Genomic DNA, 19,402 nt, shown 5'->3' with positions numbered 1-19,402 from the left:
AGAAAGCCCGCGTGCAGCAGTGAAGACCCAACACAGCCAAAAATAAATAACAAATAAATTTTTAAAAAATGAGACCAGCCTTGAGGATAGTATTTAGTGCATCCCTCTGTAATAGCAGAACATTGACATGATCCCAGATGTCCATCCACAGGAAAGTGGTTAAGTGAATTAAGGAAGTTTTATACCATGGAAGATTACATAGCTATAAAATATTCGATAGTTTTCAGCAATGGTCAGCAAACTGTAGCCCACTGAGGGTTTTTGTTCAACCATGAGCTGAAAAAACTTTTTCTGATTTTAAAGGTTGAAAAAAATGTTTAAAGGATAATATCTTGTGACATGAAAATTATATGGAATCCAAATTTTAGTGCCCGTAAATGTTTTCTTGGAACATAACCACACCCATTGGTCTGTGGCTGTGTTTGTGCTGTAATGGCAAATTTGAGACCATATGGCTGCAAAGAGTAAAGTGTTTGCTATCTGGCCCTTTACAGGAAAACTTTGCTGACCCCTGCCCTAGAGATACTTTCATGGAAATATCAAATTCTCACAGTGCTCCCTGTGTACTAAACGCTATTCCAGGGACTTTATATCTGTTAAAACAATGCTAAGAGATGTAGAGAATGGACTTGAGGACACTGTGGGGAGGGGAAGCTGGGATGTAGTGAGAGAGTAGCATTGACATATACACACTACCAAATGTAAAATAGATGGCTAGTGGGAAGCTACTGCAGAGCACAGGGAGATCAGCTTGATGCTTTGTGAAGACCTAAAGGCGTGGGATAGGGAGGTTGGGAGGGAGGCTCAAGAGGGAGGGGATATGGGCATATATGTATACATGTGGCTGATTCACTTTGTTGTACAGCAGAAACTGACACAATACTGTAAAGCATTATACTCCAATAAAGATAAAAAAAAAACCAAAAACAAACAAAACAACGCTAAGGTATAGCTGCCACCATTATCTGTATGTTACACAGATGGTGAACCGAGGCATAGAGAGGTGAAGTCATTTGCCTAAGGTCACACAGCTGGGAAGTGTCACAGACAGGATTTGAATTCAAGCCGTCTGGCCCTAGGATCCATGCTCTTAAGTGCTATGCTACACCTGGGTGCCATTGACATCCGGGGCCAGGTCTTTCGTTGCCGTTGGGGGCTGTCCTACACATTGCAGGGTGTTTGGCAGCATCTCTGGCCACTGCCCACTAGATCCAGAGCAGCTGCTCCATCTTCACAACCAAAAATGTCTGTAAGACATTGCCCAGTGTTCTCGGTGAGGAGGGACAAAATCACCCCTTGCCCCAGCTGAGAACTGCTACCCCAGACACATTAAGTGAAAAAATAACTTGCAGAATGATATCTGCAAGGGATGGTGCTGAAAGGAGGCCTGTGTAAATGTTCACCTACACAAACAGATTCTCAGCAAACATAGATAAAAGTGCCTTCCAGGGAGAAGGCAGAACAGCGGCGAAGGTGAAAAGATGCTCATGGTGAGCTTTGGATACTTTTTATCTATTTTTTAATTCTACCGTTTTACAGTTTAATTTTTTTAAGTTTTAAGAGAATCATGTTTTTTTTTAAAAAGTCAGTAATTGTTGATGAAAATTCAATTAACTCAACTTAAGATGGAAAAGGGGGGTGGGATTAATTGGGAGATTGAGATTGCCATATGTACATTACTAATAAGAAAAATATCAAATTGTACACTTTAAATATATGCAGTTTATTGTATGTCAATTATATCTCAATAAAAGTTCTTAAAAATTAAAATTAAAAAGAATTTTTGAAAAAGAAGGAAAAAGGGAATTTTATTCAAGCCAGACTGAGGATTATAACCTGGGAAGCAGATTCTCAGAAAGCTCTGAGAACTGTTTCTGCCTGTTAGAAGTCGAAGGTACAGTCATATACATTTTTGAGACTAAAGATCATACAACAAAATGACATGCTGATATTTTACATAAAGCTCACCAAGGATATATAATCCAGGTAAACATGTACAAAGCGAACAGTAAGTCACCATGCCCTCCTGCAGAGCTGGGAAAGAACACCGTTCTTTTTAAAAATTAATTAATTAATTAATTGGCTGTGTTGGGTCTTCATTGCTGCGCGCAGGCTTTCTCTAGTTGTGTGAGCAGGACGTCTCACTGCGGCGGCTTCTTTTGTTGCGGAGCACAGGCTCTAGGCACACGGGCTTCAGTAGCTGCATTGGGCAAGCTCAGTAGTTGTGGCTCATGGGCTCAGTTGCTCCATGGCATGTGGGATCTTTCCGGACCACGGATCGAACCTGTGTTCCCTGAATTGGCAGGCAGATTCTTTCTTTCTTTTTTTTAAGAACTTTTACTGAGATACGGTTAACAGACAATAAACAACATATATTTAGAGTGTACAATTTGGTATCCCAATCTCCCAATTCATTCCCCCCCAGCCCTCCCCACTTTCCCCACTTGGTGTCCATATGTTTGTTCTCTACATCTGTGTCTCTATTTCTGGCAGGCAGATTCTTAACTGCCGTGCCACTGGGGAAGTCCCGGAACACTATTCTTTTAAGAACTTATATTGCTAATGTCAGAAGAAAGGGGGAAAGTTTGGTCTTACTAGTTGAGCAGGCACTCCCATCTTTGAGGAGCTCTGGTTAATGTATAATGCGGGTCACACTGCACATTAAGGGAGAAGATACCCAAACTAACACACAGAGAGAATTTTTTGTTTAATGCTTTTCTTGTCCTGCCTTAAAATATACTTTTTATTTCATCAACAGCCATGTAGAAATTCACTTCCTCCTGCCCCTGCTTAAAACAAAAAACAAAAACAAAAGCAAAAAAAGAAAAAAACCAAAAAATTAAAAACCAAAAAACCCAAACCATCTTCTTAGATCTGAACAAAATCAGTTCATTTCTGCAACGCGGGAATGGGGAAAACGGTGCTGCCCTCCTCTAGCTCCAACCGATCTTTTTTCAACCTTATTCAAGATCTCCAGAGCTCCTCTGGGGGCAGAAAACTAGAGTGCTGGGATGTTCTCTGAGTCCCCAAGTTGGTTACAACAATAATGTCAAAAGTAATAATAGCTGCCACTTTGGGAGGGCTGATTATGAGCCAGAGGGAACCATCTTATGTACTTCTTAGCCACAATAGCCCTGTGAGGCAGTCATGGTATCACCGCCCATTTAACAGATGAGGAAACTGAGGCAGCCAGGGGCTAAGGAATTTACTTAGGATCACAGAGCTGGTGAGTGGCAGAGCCCTGTGACAAATGCAAGCTCTTGACCCTGAATCCTTAACCTAGTGGAAGTGTTTGATGGACATCCTTGATTTTTCACAGGTTACCTCTGAAGGAGACAGCCTCCTGGAGAAGCTTCCAGAAGCCGTGGGGTTCCTGGTGGCCTCTGAAGATGAGTCCCTTCTTGCTGCAGGTAGCGTTTAGCTCTCATTTGGAGTCATGAGGCAGCAACTCCAGATTTGGTTGGAAGTGGAGAGAGGCCTGGGGAAAGGGGAAGAGGATCAGCAAAATTTTTCTGCAGAGGGCCTCGTAGTAAACATCATTGCTGGTCTCTGTCACAACTGTCCAACCCTGCCCTTGTAGTGCGAAAGCCGCCACGGACAGTATTTCAAGTGAGTATAGCTGTGTGCCAATAACACTCCTGGATGCTGAAATTTGGTTTTCATACCATTTTCATGTGTTATGAGATAGTGATCTTACTTTAGTTTTTTTCAAGGATTTAAAGACTTAAAAACTATTAGCTCACATATAAAATTTGGTGACCAGCCGATTTTCACCCACAGGGTGTAATTTGCCATCCCCTGTTCTGGATAAATCTCTGAACCTTTCTGGGCTTCCGGTCCATTATCTTGGAAATAGGAGCGGTTATTCCTGCAGGAGAGGCACAGGGATAGAGGGGGGCGGGGTGAGAGGATAGGATCCACTCAGCCCACATGACCCCTGCTATTAGGAGCTTCCAGGCTAGCAGGAAAGATGGGTGATTAGGTAGCCACAAGGAAGACTGGTTGGTGCTATGTCAAGATAAGAATCAGGGGCTATAGGAACATGCGACAGGGTTCCCTTCCTTAGTCTGAAGCAATCAGGGAGGGCTACCTGGTAGAGGAGACCTACAGGTGCTCCACATCTGATTTTTTTTTTTTAAGAAGAAAATTTTAGAGCAGTTTTAGGTTCACAGTCAAACTGAGCAGAAGATACAGAGAGTTCCATATGCCCACTTGCTCCCATTCATACACAACCTCCCCCATTTTCAATACAGCCCACCAGAGTGGTACATTTCTTACAGATGATGAACCTACATTGACACAGCATCCTCACTTCAAAGTCCATAGCTAACATGATGGTTCATTCTTGGTGTTGTATATTCTGTAGGTTTGGACAAGTGTATAAGATGTATATCCATCATTACAGTATCATACAGATTACTGCCACTGCCTTTAAATCACTCTGATTTTTGCAAAGCCATTTCCAGGGGCCAAAGACACTTTAGACCAGCAGTGTCCAGTAAAGCAAACTACAAATGTGAGCCACAATTATATTGTGAAATTTTTCTTGACCCTATTTAGAAAGGTAAAAAGAAACAGGTGGCATTTGTGTTTATAATGTATCTTTTTTAATGCAGTAGATCCCAAAACCCAACATGAAATCGGTATGATTTTAATGGTATATTTCCCATTACTTTTTAAATTCTTGTGTGAAGCTCTTGATATCTGGCATGTGTTTTATACTTATGGCTCATTTCAATGGGGACCAGCCTCATTAATAGCCATGTGTGGCTTGTGCCAAACGTATTGGAGAGTGCAGGTCCAGTAGACTGACAGATGGTTGAATGATACATACCCTCCATCTTGTTTCCCAAAGAATTTCAAGTGACTTAAGTGTGTATAAAATAAAGCATGGGAAACAGGAACAAAAGACAAAAGAACATGAGGATAGAGACACAAAATACATTCAGGACTGAGGCCAAAGGCATTGAGGACCTCAGTGACCTAGAAACTTATTACAGTTGGGTTTCAAGTGTGGCTCTTTCCAGCAGCCAATGAGAAGAAGGAGCCTGGGCAATTTCTCCATCCATGGTTTCGGGAACCAACTCTGCTTGGGAAACGTTCCTCGATTTTAAGTCAGCTAAGATCAGGCAAGGATTTCACTGAAGTGTCATAAATAGAATTGTGGTTGGGGTCCCCAAGATTATCTTCAGGTTTGATGATTTGTTAGGGCTCACAGAACTCAGAAAAGCTATTACACTCACAGTTACAGTTTATTGCAACAAAAGGATACAGAATAAAATCAGCAAAAGGAAGAGGCATGTGGGGCGGAGTCCAGGAGAGACCAAGCACAAGCTTGTCCTCCTGCAGTGGAGTTGTGCAGGCAGTGCTTTCTTACCCAGCAATGATGTCTATGACAACATGCATGGTGTACTGCCAACCAGGAAGGCTCACTCCAGCCTTGGTGTCCCAGCTTTTTACTGGGAGTTGGTCATGTAGACATGGTTGATGCCCTGCACAGCTAACTTTAATTTGCAGCCCCACCCCTGAGGTCAAGCTGATACTGCATGTTCCAAAGCTCCCTCCCAAAGTACATCACACTCTGAGCATAGACCACGCAGTGTGGCCCAAGGCCTCAGGTTAACAAAGACACTTTCTTCAGGCAGAACATTCCAAGGGCTTAAAGGGCACCTTCTGGGAGCCAGACTGGGACCAAACCTTTCATGTGCAGGGTGTGGACATCCCCAGGTCTGCTGAGTTCATCCTCTACTGCAAAAGAGTGTAACGCAAATATCCTTAGACAGTAGATGTTTTGGTGCATTTCATCAGCTTCCCACGCATATATTTCATCCATAACATCCTTCTATGTGAGCCTCTCATTCAAGTACAATTCAATAAAAGTAGTTCCACAGGGAGCATGGAGAGACACAAGACAGACTCAGCCCCCAACCACCAGTGACCTGACTTGATCCAGAGGTTGGTTGGTTGGTTGGTTGGTTGGTTGGTTGGTTGGTTGGTTGGTTATTTATGTATTTATGTGTTATTTTTGGCAGCATCGGGTCTTAGTTGCAGGACGTAGGATCTTTCTTCGTGTTGCACGGGCTCTCCGTTGTGGTGTGTGGGCTTCTTTCTACCTGCGGCATGTGGGTTTTCTCTAGTTGTGGCGTGCAGGCTCCACAGCATGTGGGCTCTGTAGTTTGAGGCACATGAGCTCTCTACCTGAGGTGCGTGGGCTCAGTAGTTGTGGTGCATGAGCTTAGTTGCCCCTCGGCATGTGGGATCTTAGTTGCCTGACCAGGGATCGAACTCGAGTCCCCTGCATTGGAAGGTGGATTCTTTACCACTGGACCACCAGGGAAGTCCCTGGATGTTGTCCTGAAGCTAAACTGAGATGACACATGAGGTGCACAGCACAGAGCCTCATACCATAACTACTTAGTGTGAGAGTTAGCCTTATAATAATAGTAGTTAATACTTGGGTATTTACAATGTGTCAGAACCCATCCTAAGCAGTTTACATGTGTTAAGCCCTTTATGCCCCAATAGCCCTGGGAGGTAGGCACTTTTATTATTCTCATTTATAGATGAGGAAACTGAGGCACAGAGAAGTTAGGTAACTTGCCTGAGGTCACACAGCTGTAAGTGGAGGAGCTGGGATTTGAATTCACAGTCAGGCTTGACTCTGCACCCTCAAATAGGATGCTGAATATTTGTTTATTTATCAATAATTATTTCTGAACATCTGGAAGAATTGATGGCCTGCCTATGTAGTCAGCAAGAACTCCTGTAAAAGCACAGGGTATCCACTTGAATTGGGTCATGCTAACCCAGCACCCACATCCAGACCTGAGCTGTTGGTGCCAATCGAAATGGGTGATTCAATGGATGGTCTATGGCATTCCAGGGAGGGAGCTCTTTCTATAAAGTAAGGGGGTGGCTTCCCTCCTGCTCAGAAAAGGCAATAAAAGTACGCACACACACACACACACACAGCTGAATTTCTCTGCCAGCTGCTGGGGTGTGTCTCATGGTGCATTTACTAGCTGAGCAGAAGAGGGGCCTGATCTGTCTCCTGTATGGGGCCTGGAAGGCCATGCATAATCTGGCCCTCACACATCTCCCTGCACTGCGAGGGGTCCTCTCAACAAAACATTCACCCAGACAGTATTTGGAATGCAAGTGAGTAAGTCCTCTTGGGTAGTGTTGCCAGATAAAATACAGAATGCCCAGTTAAATTTCAGATAAATAATAAATCAAGTTTTTAGTGTAAGTATATCCCACATAACATTTTGGGATATACTTATACTCATCAAAATTTCATTGTTTATCTGAAATTCAAACTTAACTGGGTGTCCTGTTGTTGTGAAGGGATGCTAAACCTGGCACCCCTTCCTCTCCCTCACCTCCGCTTTCTTCACTCCGCTCCAGCCACACTGGCCTCCGTGCTGCTCTTCAAACACAACAGGCCTTTCCTACCTCCTGGTTGTCCCGTGTTATTCCCACTCTTCCAGTGCCTCCTCATCTCTCTAAAACCAGCTCGAAAGTCCTATAACAAACATCAATATTAAACATCAATTCTTAAAACATCAAGAATTTCTTCACTCACAGTTTTAGTGGCCAGAAATCTGAAAGCGAGGCATTGGTGGGGCTGGCTCCCTCCAAAGCCTTCAGAGAAGTATCTTTTTTCTTTTTATGCCTCTTCCAGTTTCTGCCAGGACTCCTTAACTTGTGGCCACATCTCTTCAGCCTCTGCCTCTGTCTTTTTTTTTTTTAAATAAATTTATTTATTTATTTATTTATTTATTGGCTGCATTGGGTCTTGTTGCTGTGCATGGGCTTTACTCTAGTTGCAACAAGCAGAGGCTGTTCTTCATTGTGTTGCGTGGGCTTCTCATTGCAGTGGCTTCTCTTGTTGCAGAGCATGGATTCTAGGCATGTGGGCTTCAACAGTTGTGGCACATGGGCTCAGTAGTTGTGGCATATGGGCTTAGTTGCTCTGTGACATGTGGGATCTTCCTGGGCCAGGGATCAAACCTGTGTCCCCTGCATTGGCAGGTGGATTCTTAACCACTGCGCCACCAGAAGTCTCTCTGCCTCTGTCTTCACGTTGCCTTCTCTGCTATGTGTGTCTCTGTGTCCTTTTTTCCTCATGGCATCCAGTCCATGACTTCATTGCCCTTATAACAAACCATCTTCATTTTGTTTTCCTTCCTTCCTCCCACCCTTCCACCCCTCCTTCCATCTTCAAAACGTATTTACTCTGTGTCCAGCTTTATGCTGGGTTGTGGGAGACCAAGAGCAACCCAAACAGGCAGAACCAGCCCTCTGGAAACTCATGGTCTTGTGATAGTAAATAACTTTGCTGTTTCCTGTGCAATTATCGACCACTGTTGTGCCCCTACCTGCAACTGTGGGCTCTGTGAGGATAGGAGCCTTGCCTACCTTCTTCACCACTGTATTCTTTCCACCCACACATAGTAGATGCTCAAAAAAAAATCTTTGCTGATTGAATTGAATTACTCTCAAGCTCCTCAAGGTGTAATTCCAGTCTCTGCCACTTTAGGTTTTGGAAGATCTGTGCGGATATTCTTGGCAGACTCACAGGGGTTTCATCGATTCATGGCCACCGACCTTGAACATGAAGATGCGGTGGAGACGGCCATTTTTGGTCCTGAAAACAATCTGATTGTCACTGGGTCCCGGGATGCACTCATTCAGGTAAAGGGGAGAGGCATGTCCTGTCATCCTCACCTCCACCTCCAGAATAGAAAGTATGATTCTTTAGGGACTTTTTGACTTCAAAATACAGAAACCTACAAAAACTAGTGTGGGCAAAATAGGGCAGGTCATTGGGCAGATATGGGGGGGGGGCAGAGAGAGACCTGAGGGGAATTACCAAAATATTCATTGAAGGCTATAGCATTCCCATTAAACCTGAAATACGGGGAAGATTTTGGCCTTCAGAGGGGTTGGGTAGAGAGGAGGAAATTTCCTGTTAAGCTCAAAGTTCTCCAAGCTGGAGAGAAAAGCATATGATAAAGTAGCAGTTTTCCAGCATTCTAGTCTTAGCACCCCTTTAGATTTTTAAAAATTATTGAGAATCCATAAGGAGCTTTCATTATGTGGATTTTATCAATATGACTCATATATTTTTAACAAATTATCTATTTTGGAACAGTTTTAGGATTTACAGAATTGTTGCAAAGAAAACACAGAGAGTCCTAGTTTTAGGGTTTACAGAAGAGTTGCAAAGAAAGCACATATATATGTATCTATTCTTCATCCAGCTGCCCCCAATATCTCATCACATTGATACCATTATCAAAACCAAGAAATTAACATTGGGACAATATTATTAACTCATCTATATGTTTTGATTCTATTTCATTAGTTTCCCCACAAATGCCATTTTCCAAATCCTGTCTTGCATTTAGTATCTATTGATACTTGCCATGTTACAATTTTTAAATGATGAAATCTGAAAATACTTCTCCATTAATTCATTAACATGACATGTCAACATAACATACTCTTATGAAAACAACTGTATTTTCTAAAGCAAAGAAAAATCGTGAGAAGAGTGTTATCATTTCACGTATTGGCAAGTCTCTTTCTTGTCTGGCTTAATAAAAGACAATTAGATTCTCATATTTGATTCTGCGTTCTCCTATCTGTTGTGATAACATGTCCCATAGCTTCTGGAAGACTCCACTGCTCACTTATGAGAGGAAGAGAGTGGAAGAAGGTAAATGACTTCTTAAATTGTGAAAATAATTTTGCTTTTGCAGAACTCCCTGAAAACCCCCTTCATGGAACCACCTGTGAGGTACCCTCCAGGGGTTCCCCAGAACACACTTTGAGAACTGCCATGATAGCTAGTAAGATGTAAGGAAGTTTGAGGGGGTGAGGAGATGTGAAGCCCCTTGAGCTACAGCCTAAAAGTTTACCTTAGGTGGACATGAACTTAAGCATATTTCCAAGCTACAGCAGCGTAAGAAGTCAGCTCTGCCCCTCTGCTTCTGTCCTCAGGTGTGGAGTCTATCAGAGCAGGGGACTCTGCTAGATGTCTTGGAAGGTGTCGGGACCCCGGTGAGCCTGCTGGCCCGGGGTGGGGCCTTGGTGGCATCTGCATCCCATCAGTCCTCATCTTTTAAAGTCTGGGATCTCACCTATGCTCAGAAGCCAAGGGCCTCTACCCCGTTTCTAGACCGTACTGGCTTGACTGCAGTGTCACACAATGGAAGCTACATTTACTTCCCTAAAATTGGGGACAAAACCAAAGTCACCATTTGGGACTTGGCAGAAGGTTTGTAAGATTTAAGCATGGTCATTTGTATGGGTAATAATTGAAGCCCCAGTATTGGTCTGTTTGGGCTGCTATAAGAAAACAGCATCAACAGGAAGGGGCGAAGATTAAACAACAGACGCTTATTTCTAGTGATTCTGGAGGCTGGAAAGTCTGAGTCCGAGGTGCTGGCAGATTGGTGTCTGTTGAGAGCCCACTTCCTGGTTTGCAGATGGCCACCTTCCCATTGTGTCCTCAAATGGCAGAAAGCAGAGAAGGAAGCAAGCTCTCATTGTCTCTTCTTATAAAAGCACCAATCCCATTAGTGGGGCCTCCACCCTCATGACCTAATCACCTTCCAAACGCCCCACCTCCTAATACCATCACATTAAGGGTTAGGACTTCAACTTGAATTTTGGGGTGGGATACAGACATTCAGTCCATAACACTCCACTCCCTTAGATTAAAACTGGCTAATAGAAAACAGAACTTGATTTTTTAAAATATAGTTCTATCTTGCTTTTATTATTTTTTAATTATTTTTTTACTTTCTTTTTTCTTTCTTTCTTTCTTTTTTTTTTTTTTTTTTTTGGCTGGGTTGGGTCTTGGTTACTGCACGAGGTCTTTCCCTAGTTGTGGCGAGTGGAGGCTACTCTTCGTTGCGGTTCGCAGGCTTCTTAGTGCGGTGGCTTCTCTTGTTGCAGAGCATGGGCTCTGAGCACACAGGCTTCAGTAGCTGCAGCTTGTGGGCTCAGTAGTTGTGGCACTTGAGCCCTAGAGCTTGCAGGCTTCAGTAGCTGTGGTGCACGGGCTTAGTTGCTCCGAGGCATGTGAGATCTTCCCAGATCAGGGATCAAACCTATGTCCCCTGCATTGGTAGGAGGATTATTCTTAATCACTGCGCCACCAGGGAAGTCACAGAACTTGATTGTATAAATTTCCAGCATATAGTAATCGATTATCTGGTTGTCATTTCCTGTTTTAGCTGAGGTTCCCCTGGAGGCAGTGCCCCGATGGGGATATTTGCACAAGTGGTGTATAGAGGGGAGCTCCCAGGAGGAGGGAGAAAGGACACAGGGCAAGGGCAAGACTGAGCATGGAGATGGGTTCAACCTGACCCCACGAGGAGTCCTGGAGCATGAATTGCACTTCACAATTGTCCCATCTTGAAGCAGGGGGGGCAGCCTTTTTACTCCCATATGAGGTAGTCCTGGCCTTGTGCCATCCTGGGTGGCAGGCACAGCCCCCAGGCATTTCCAAATGAGCTGCTTCCTTCACTCAACGGCCATAGGATGCCTTGGGTCTGGGTGAACTGACCGGTAAAGGGGGTCTGGGCATGTCACCAATAGTATCTGCTTAATCCCCACGAGGTGGCTGGAGATGTAGAAATTCCTTGTTAATGATAAAATAACATGAGAAAAGAAATTCATTCTCAAGTTCATGTCCGGATTTGACAGACATTTGTTTAGCACTAGCCTGGTGGCCGAGCTCTGGGAGTTAGCCGTGAACAAGACAGATGAGGTTATGAATTTTGAGGTGCTCGCCTGCTAGCTTTGGGGCAGGGCAGGATGCAAAGAAATAGAGCAGGGTGGTTGGCAATGAGATAGGAGTCCACAAACTATAGCCTGAGGGCCAATCCAGACACACCCATTTGTTTACGTAGTGTTTGTGGCTGCTTTGGGGGCTACACCAGCAGAGTTAAGTGGTTACAGTAGAGAGTATACAGCCTACAAGGCAAAAATACTTACTCTCCTGCCCTTTATAGAAGTTGGTAAAAGGGAACATCTGGGAATAGAGGTCACATGAGGCTGCAAAGACCAGGGGAAGGCATGTACATTTCTTCTGAGGGGAGTGAGACATCTTCAGAAAGTGTTAGGCAGGGCAATGAGATGCTGCAATTCTCATTTTTTAAAGCTTGGATGATTGGCAGGCAAGAATGGAAGCAGGGAAACCAGCAGTACCCAAGTTGAAGAGGATGGGTAATGAAAGCATTTTTTAAAATCCTTAAAAATAGGAGCCAGCGTCCCTGTGATCTGTTCTTGATGCAGTCTTCTCCCCACGGCAGGCGAGGAGCAAGATGCTCTGGACACCTCCAATGAGGTCAGGTGTCTGGAGGTCGCCGAGCAGGCCAATCTGCTTTTCACCGGCCTCGTTTCGGGGATCGTCCTGGTGTTCCCCCTGAATTCCAGACAGGATGTGATGTGCATCCCCCCTCCAGAGGCCCGGAAAGCCATCAACTGCATGGCGCTAAGTAAGGATGAGGGGCACCTGGCCATCGCCTATGACAGCATCGTCCTGGTGCTGGACATCAGCCCCGGGGATCCCTGTCCAGTCATCGACGGGCCAACCTACACCTTCTATACCCAGCTGCCTGACACCATAACCAGCGTAGCTCTTCTGGCTGACTACCGCGTGATCTACGGCATGACCAATGGAGACCTCTTCCTTTACGAATGTGCGAATTCCAAGGTGTTCCCTCTGGAGGCCCATGGGAGCCAAGTCACCTGTGTGGAGGTCAGCCACAAAGAGCAGCTGGCAGTCAGTGGGTCTGAGGAAGCCCTGCTGTGTCTCTGGGACCTGCAGGTGTGCAAGTGGAAATTCGAGATGAGCTACACGGTGGGTAGCCCGCTGCACCGCATACACGCTAGGTCCTGGCATTAGAAAACTGATGACAGGCATCATTTGTTAAGTGCATGTGCATTTATTAAGTGCACACCGTGTGCCACCGACCAGGGTCAGGACTAGGGTGAGTCAAGGGAGAGGTCCTCACCTCTGGGGCAGAGTTTAAGGGGGGGGGGGGTGCCAAAAAACTCGGCCATCCAGAGAGATAATATTTTAGTGCAGTGTTTAAAAAAATCAACATACATGCAAAAAATCCACAAAGAACAAAATATCAACATTTAAAATACAGACAGGATCAAATCCTGCACTGGCATAGCCCTGCGTCACTCTCCTCACCCTAATCCTGACTGGCCTTTCTTTCACCCAAAGGTTTTGATCATGCAACCTTTGCCAGGGCTCTTTCTAGTGCCAAGGAAGCAGCTGTGACCAGGGCAAACAGTGTCCCACCTCTTGGAGCCACAGTCTAGTGGGAGAGACACTGTGAGCTCCAGGAAGGCAGGATTTTTGTGTGTTTTGTTCACGGAGGTGGCCCCTGTCCCTAAGAGATGTCCCGACCATTAAATGTCTGTGAAATAAAAACAAAGCAGCAAATATATGATGGCTGGGGAGCAACAAGAGCTTTGAAGAAAAATAGGACAAGATAAAGAGAGGCAGAGAGTGGTGAGGGCTGCTATTTAAGAAAGTCAGATAAGTCTGGTGGAACAGCATTCTAGGCAGAAGTGACAGCAACTGTGAAGGCTCTGAAATGGAAAACTGGTGACTCTTTCACCCACAGTGTCTAAGACAGTTTGCACTGTCCATCTTGTAAGGAGTTATAATTTTTTGTATCAATGTTTAAGAGCTATGTTATATATTTACATATTCATATTATAATATTGATATTATGCAAAATATACATATTAAAATATCATTCTATAATTTAATCTTCACAACAATCTTGTAAGGTTGATGCTATTATTCCAGTTTCTCAGATGGAGAACAAAGATCGTACCTTAGGTTGCAAGATATAAAAATTGTTAATAAACTAAGCAAGATGATCTTGTAACTAAGAGAACAGAATACGTGTAGTTTTATCTTAAAAAGCCTTCATCCCACCTGACTTATTTATTTTTATGAAGCCACTAAAAGGCTGAGATGTAAATGATCTTTTGCCTTGTTGAGATGGGAAATGTCACCACAGCAGTTAAATTATACCTAGCTTTTTGATTTTTTTGAAAAAATAAACTTAATTTGGAATTATTTTTTTTTTAAGTTTTTTTATGTGGACCATTTTTTAAAGTCTTTATTGAATTTGTTACAACATTGCTTCTGTTCCATGTCTTGGTTTCTTGGCCGAGAGGCATGTGGGATCTTAGCTTCCCGACAGGGATCCAAACTGTACCCCTCGAATTGGTAGGCAAAGTCCCAACCACTGGACCACCAGGGAAGTCCCTGGAATGATTTTAGATTTACAGATTAAGTTGTGAAGATAGTACAAAGTTTCCCATTTACCTACTCCTCACCCATCTTCCCCTGATATTAACACGTAACTAGAGTATGTTTGTCAAAACTAAGAAAGTAACAATGGAAAAATATCATTAGCTACGGACGTTATTGGGATTGCATGTTTTTCAGTGAATTCCCTTTTTCTGTTCTAGGATCTAATCTAGGATCCCAAATTGCATTTAGCATATAGCTCTTAATAATACAATTGGAGCTAATACTTATATAATCAAGGTCATCTAAGATATTAAAATCTATAATTCCTGTTCTCCGATGCAAAATGTCACTAATCCTCTCAATCCAGTCTCTTTGAAGATGTGTTTTGGTCCTGGGAATGTGGCTGTTACCCATCTCTCCAGATTTTAACTTGATCCATCTCCGAAGAGGTGCTTACGAGTGCCTTGGGGCTGGACTCTTGGGTGTCTTTCAGTCTGAAATCAAGATCACATTACCTTTTCCAACAGAATTCTTACTGTAGAGGAGTCCAATGTGCTTGCTTCTCCAAGGACGACAAGTACGTCTATGCAGCCTTGAAAGATCGCTCCATAATCGTCTGGAGTGTGCTGGATGGTGAGTTATTTTGCTTTGAGGGTTGGATTGAGCTTAGATCTGGAGATGAAGGACTCTGTTCTGGATCCTGGCCATTAGAGGGCCCCACTCTGGCCTCCCCTAGCTGGGTCTCTCTGCTTAGGGAGGTATCTGCAGCCTCAGGGGACAGGCCCAATGAGAGCTATATCCACTCTTCTAGACCCACATTCTGGGTACTTAGAACTCCAGAACCCCCCTTACCTGCCCAGGAGCCCTCTTTAGGGCCTGTGCAGGCCTCTTCCCCAGCTCTATCCTTCTCAAAGTGGGCTGTGCCTCTTGTGTGCACACCCCCAGGCTTGGAGGGTGGTCTTGGAGTGGTGTGCATGGAGTCTGGATGTGTGAGCTGGGTTGGAGGGTTCACATACATGTGTCTGAGGCCCGTAGGGATGTAGGATGGAGCTGGATGTGGGAAGAGAAGGGGGCAAGCCACAAACAGCTGGGCTCTCCCACACCATTACATTCTGGCATGGAACTGAGGAGACCAAGAATTCTCAACCCAAACTTGACCTTCCTGGTGGTTCCAAAGGTACATCCAACAATGTAGAAGGATAGAATATATTTCATTTAATTGTTTATTAGCTAGATTTGCAATGCTCATATATTGTATCTTATAGGATGTTGTCCTTCATTCATCCTCCTTCCTCAGGCCCTGTAAATGTTTGGGACATCTTGTTTAAGATCGACCACTTTGAAAATCCCACATCACTCACTCTGTTCAGTATTACACTAAGGACATATTAACAGGAGTTAACATTTCTTGTGTCCTGGGTATTGTCACCAAGCCATTTAATTCCCTCAATAGGCATCACCATTTTACAAAATTTGAGGCTCTGAGAGATGGGGTAGGCTGTGGATTGCAGCTGATCTGCCTGGTCTCCATGGTCACCTCTGTCACATTCTCCTATAGAGAAAGGAACCCTTATGACACTGGCAGGGGGTAGGAGCTATTGCTATCCCCATTTGACAAATGAAGAAGCTGAAGTTCAGAGTGATTAAGGAACTTTCCCAAGGTCACAAAGCAAGTAAGTGGCTGAATGAATATCAGGTAGAGTTGAATACATTGTAATCAAATACAAAATAACTGAAAACATTGTGATTGAATCATTGTAACTGAATACATTATAATCTAATACACTGTAATTGAATACATTATAATCCAATACATTGTAGTCTAATACAGTGTAACAAAGATACCTGGCAAAAAGTCACAGATGGCTCAGAAGGTGAGGGTTCTGGATTGTGGCCTTAAAAGCCCATCCTGTGCAGGTTCACAACCTCTCTTCCCACTCCTCCAATAATAATATTTACTGAATTCACTCTGGCTGAAACTGATAGTTAGCACCTGACTTGCATGACATCTCCAAATCTTCAGAATTCCCCTCAGCAGGTAGGCTCAGTTATCGTTCCCATACTGCACATGAAGCAAGAGGGACTCTGAGACATTGGCTTTCATGCCTAAGCTAGTAAGGGGCAAAGCAGAGATTTGACCCCATGTGGCCAACCCTCAAATGTGTGAGATTTGATCTCTGTGGCTGCATTTTTATGATTTGTACCCTTCCCTCCACTTCCCCCCAACAGGCACATTGCTGGCTGTCCAGTTTGTCCATGCCATGGTGAACAGAATCATCCCAACCTCTAATGGCTTCATTGCCCCCACCAGACATGGCTATCTCATCCGTGAACGTTTCCAGTGCCCTTCATCAAGAGTCTCACAACAGGATCCTCTCAAGAACTTCAAGAAGGCAGTGTGGATGGTCAAATCCAGGCAGAGAGAAGAGCTGGCTGCTGCTGCAGGAGCACTCCAGGACTCAAGATCAGGGAGTGCCCAGGGAAATGAATCCAAATCAAACAAACGCTCACAAGTCTGTCTGCTAGTGTAAAAACCTCCCGTGGCTCCAGTGAGTTAGTCCCATTCAATCAGGCTGAAGCAAAGAGAATATATGTGTTGATGTATATCTGGATCCAAAGCCTCCGATTATGTGACCCAGACCTTGCTTCTCACCATCTTTTCATTTTTCTCTCTTCCTTGTCAGCTCCATTCACAGAGCCACCACCCCCAGGTTAGCAATATGACAGCCAAGTTCAGTAGAAAAGAGAGTTTCCCTTTTCCAACAGTTTGACCCAAAGTCCTGGTTTTAAGTCTATTAGCCCCAATTAGCTCACACACCCATTCCAGAACACAAAGCTATCTCTGGGGAGAATGCAGCACTCTGATTGGCGGGACTGACCCTATTCCCATCTGGGCTGAAGATGGAGTCAACACCACCCAACTATGTAGACTGAGAAGGGGAGAGGCTATTCCCCAGGGAAACTGGGGTGCTGGTACCAGGTCAAGGGGGGAATGGATGGATGTAACTGACCAAACCATAAATGTGGACCATAGAGCTTTATAGATTATAAAGCACCAGGTGCTATGGTCTGATCCTTATCACAGCCCATGCTTCAGGGAGGGCAGGAGTTTCTGCATCCATTTTACAGACGAGTAAACTGAGCCTTGCAGAGGTAGCTGTGCTTTGCTCAAAATTATGAACCCAAGGTGCAAGAACTCTGAGAAATGAGAGCCCAGAGCCTTCCTGTCCCAATCCTTGTTGGGACCATCTCTCTCCAATTTTAGACTCAAAAGCACAGCCATCAATTCCATGGGTGGCACACTTAAATGCCCACAGGGGCCAATAAGTAATCTAGACCATTGCTGTGCACCTGGGTGACCAGCAGGGAGTAATGGTGACAATGGGAACATGGAGGGCACTGCTCTGTCTTGGGTAGAAACGGGTACCTTGACTCTACCCCATCACCATAGGGAAAGCAGTCCTCTGGTGCCAGAGCTTCCTGTTCTTACAAGTAAAGCCAGAAATCCAGGCTTTTATGAAAAACGTTCTCATTTTTTAAAGTTGGCAATTGGCTCAAATTTACCCTTATAGGCACATTTGGCCCATGTCTCTAGTTCACGAGCTGACTCATGACCCAACGTGGCATTAAAACAGTAAATCTGTTATCATTCTTCCATCTCTACTCCCTGGTTCCCATACTTTTGAGAATAAAGATGCTTTTTATCTTAAAAACTGGAGGCTCTTGGAGGCAGATGGAAAAAGCTGCAGACATCTCCCTGCTGTGCTTTTGGACCATCTCTGCCTCGTACAAGTTCAACAGTCCAGCTGTTTGTGCTCCACTTAAATGGCTCTTTCTTCTTTACCTGCAGCCCCCACCTGCTTCTGGGGCTTTTGCTATAAGGATAGCAAAGTCCAAACCGTCAAGGTGCTATTCCTTCCTTACTCCCCATCCCCGCACTGGATTCCAGAGAAAAAAACCACCTTAGAAAAAGAGGCTTTCGTGCTGGATGTGACCTGACTGACTGTCTCATTCAGTCATTTCTCAAACTAGTGTTCCAAGGAGGGCTTTGGCAGTTCTGCAAATGTCACTGAGCATCAAATTCCATTAAAAATATTTTATAACTGTAAAGTCCATGTTGGGTAGCAGTTTTTGAGGTGTTGGAGATAACTAATGTAGGATTCTCCTGCCATCTCCACTTAACTTGGATTGTGAGGGGAGCCTTTGAAAAAAATAGCTCTTTGCTACCATGTCTCTATGAATCAGGGGTTTGACCCAATGCAGGAATAATGTGGGTGTGACTGAGATGTCAGCTACAGCTTCTGGCTTAAAATGTGTGTGTCCATCTCAACAGCCTCAGTGAGAATCAATGGTTTTGTACGTAAACACTAATTTGAACATAGGACAGACATTTTTACGAATAAAATGCTACTCTGAAGTGTTGCGTACGCTGGGGTTTTTGTCGTGAGTTTCCGTTTGAGAAGGTGTTCGGTTGGTCTGAATGTTTGACATGCTCTGTGCTTTGCAGCGGAGTGACTTGTTCAAGGTGCCCCGGCCGTGGGGAAGCCAGGGTGAGAGCGTGGTTATTGTGCTCACAGGACTGTATTAACACATTATCCAAACTGAGACTTTTTGAGAGTGAAAGAGAGTGCTCTTAACAGGTACTCTGGGATGACTGCAATAAGCTGGACTGTCCCAAGACCATTGGAATACACAGCCCCTCTAGTTGCAGCAGGAATTAACATTAAATTCTAGAGAGTCCTTTTAAAAGTGAGATATAAGGGACTGATAACATTATATTAGTCTCAGGTGTACCACATAATGATTCAATATCTGTGTATATTGTAAAATGGTCACAAGTTAATGTCTATCACTACACATAGTCACAATACTTTTCTTGTGATAAGAGCTTTGTTTGTAATTGGCATATAGTTGATTTATAACTATACTTATTACTTGTGTTAATTTTGGTTGTTCAGCAAAGTGATTCAAATATATATATACTTTTTCAGATTATTTTCGCTTATAGCATATTACAAAATATTGAGTACTGTTCCCTGCGCTACACAGTAGGTCCTTGTTGGTTATCTGTTTTTTGTATAGTAGTGTGTATACGTA

At 44.0% G+C, this 19,402-nt stretch overlaps 1 protein-coding gene across 1 annotated transcript in view; it reads left to right on the top strand.

Annotated features, from left to right (window-relative positions):
• The window catches only part of NWD1 (NACHT and WD repeat domain containing 1), a 61,441-nt gene extending 42,719 nt beyond the window's left edge, over positions 1–18,722 (top strand). The window contains exons 10-15 of the mRNA XM_057709643.1: positions 3,320–3,410; positions 8,543–8,697; positions 10,009–10,285; positions 12,330–12,880; positions 14,833–14,938; positions 16,535–18,722. Coding sequence (XP_057565626.1) covers positions 3,320–3,410; positions 8,543–8,697; positions 10,009–10,285; positions 12,330–12,880; positions 14,833–14,938; positions 16,535–16,836 — 1,482 coding nt within the window. The 3' untranslated portion in view covers positions 16,837–18,722. The remainder of the gene's footprint in view (positions 1–3,319; positions 3,411–8,542; positions 8,698–10,008; positions 10,286–12,329; positions 12,881–14,832; positions 14,939–16,534) is intronic.
• The last annotated feature ends 680 nt before the right edge of the window (positions 18,723–19,402 follow it).

This window comes from Hippopotamus amphibius, chromosome 15 (genome assembly GCF_030028045.1).
Source record: "Hippopotamus amphibius kiboko isolate mHipAmp2 chromosome 15, mHipAmp2.hap2, whole genome shotgun sequence".
Lineage (NCBI taxonomy): Eukaryota > Metazoa > Chordata > Mammalia > Artiodactyla > Hippopotamidae > Hippopotamus > Hippopotamus amphibius.
Note: the sequence above shows the minus strand (reverse complement) of the source record. Positions and strands in the feature narration are given on the sequence as shown.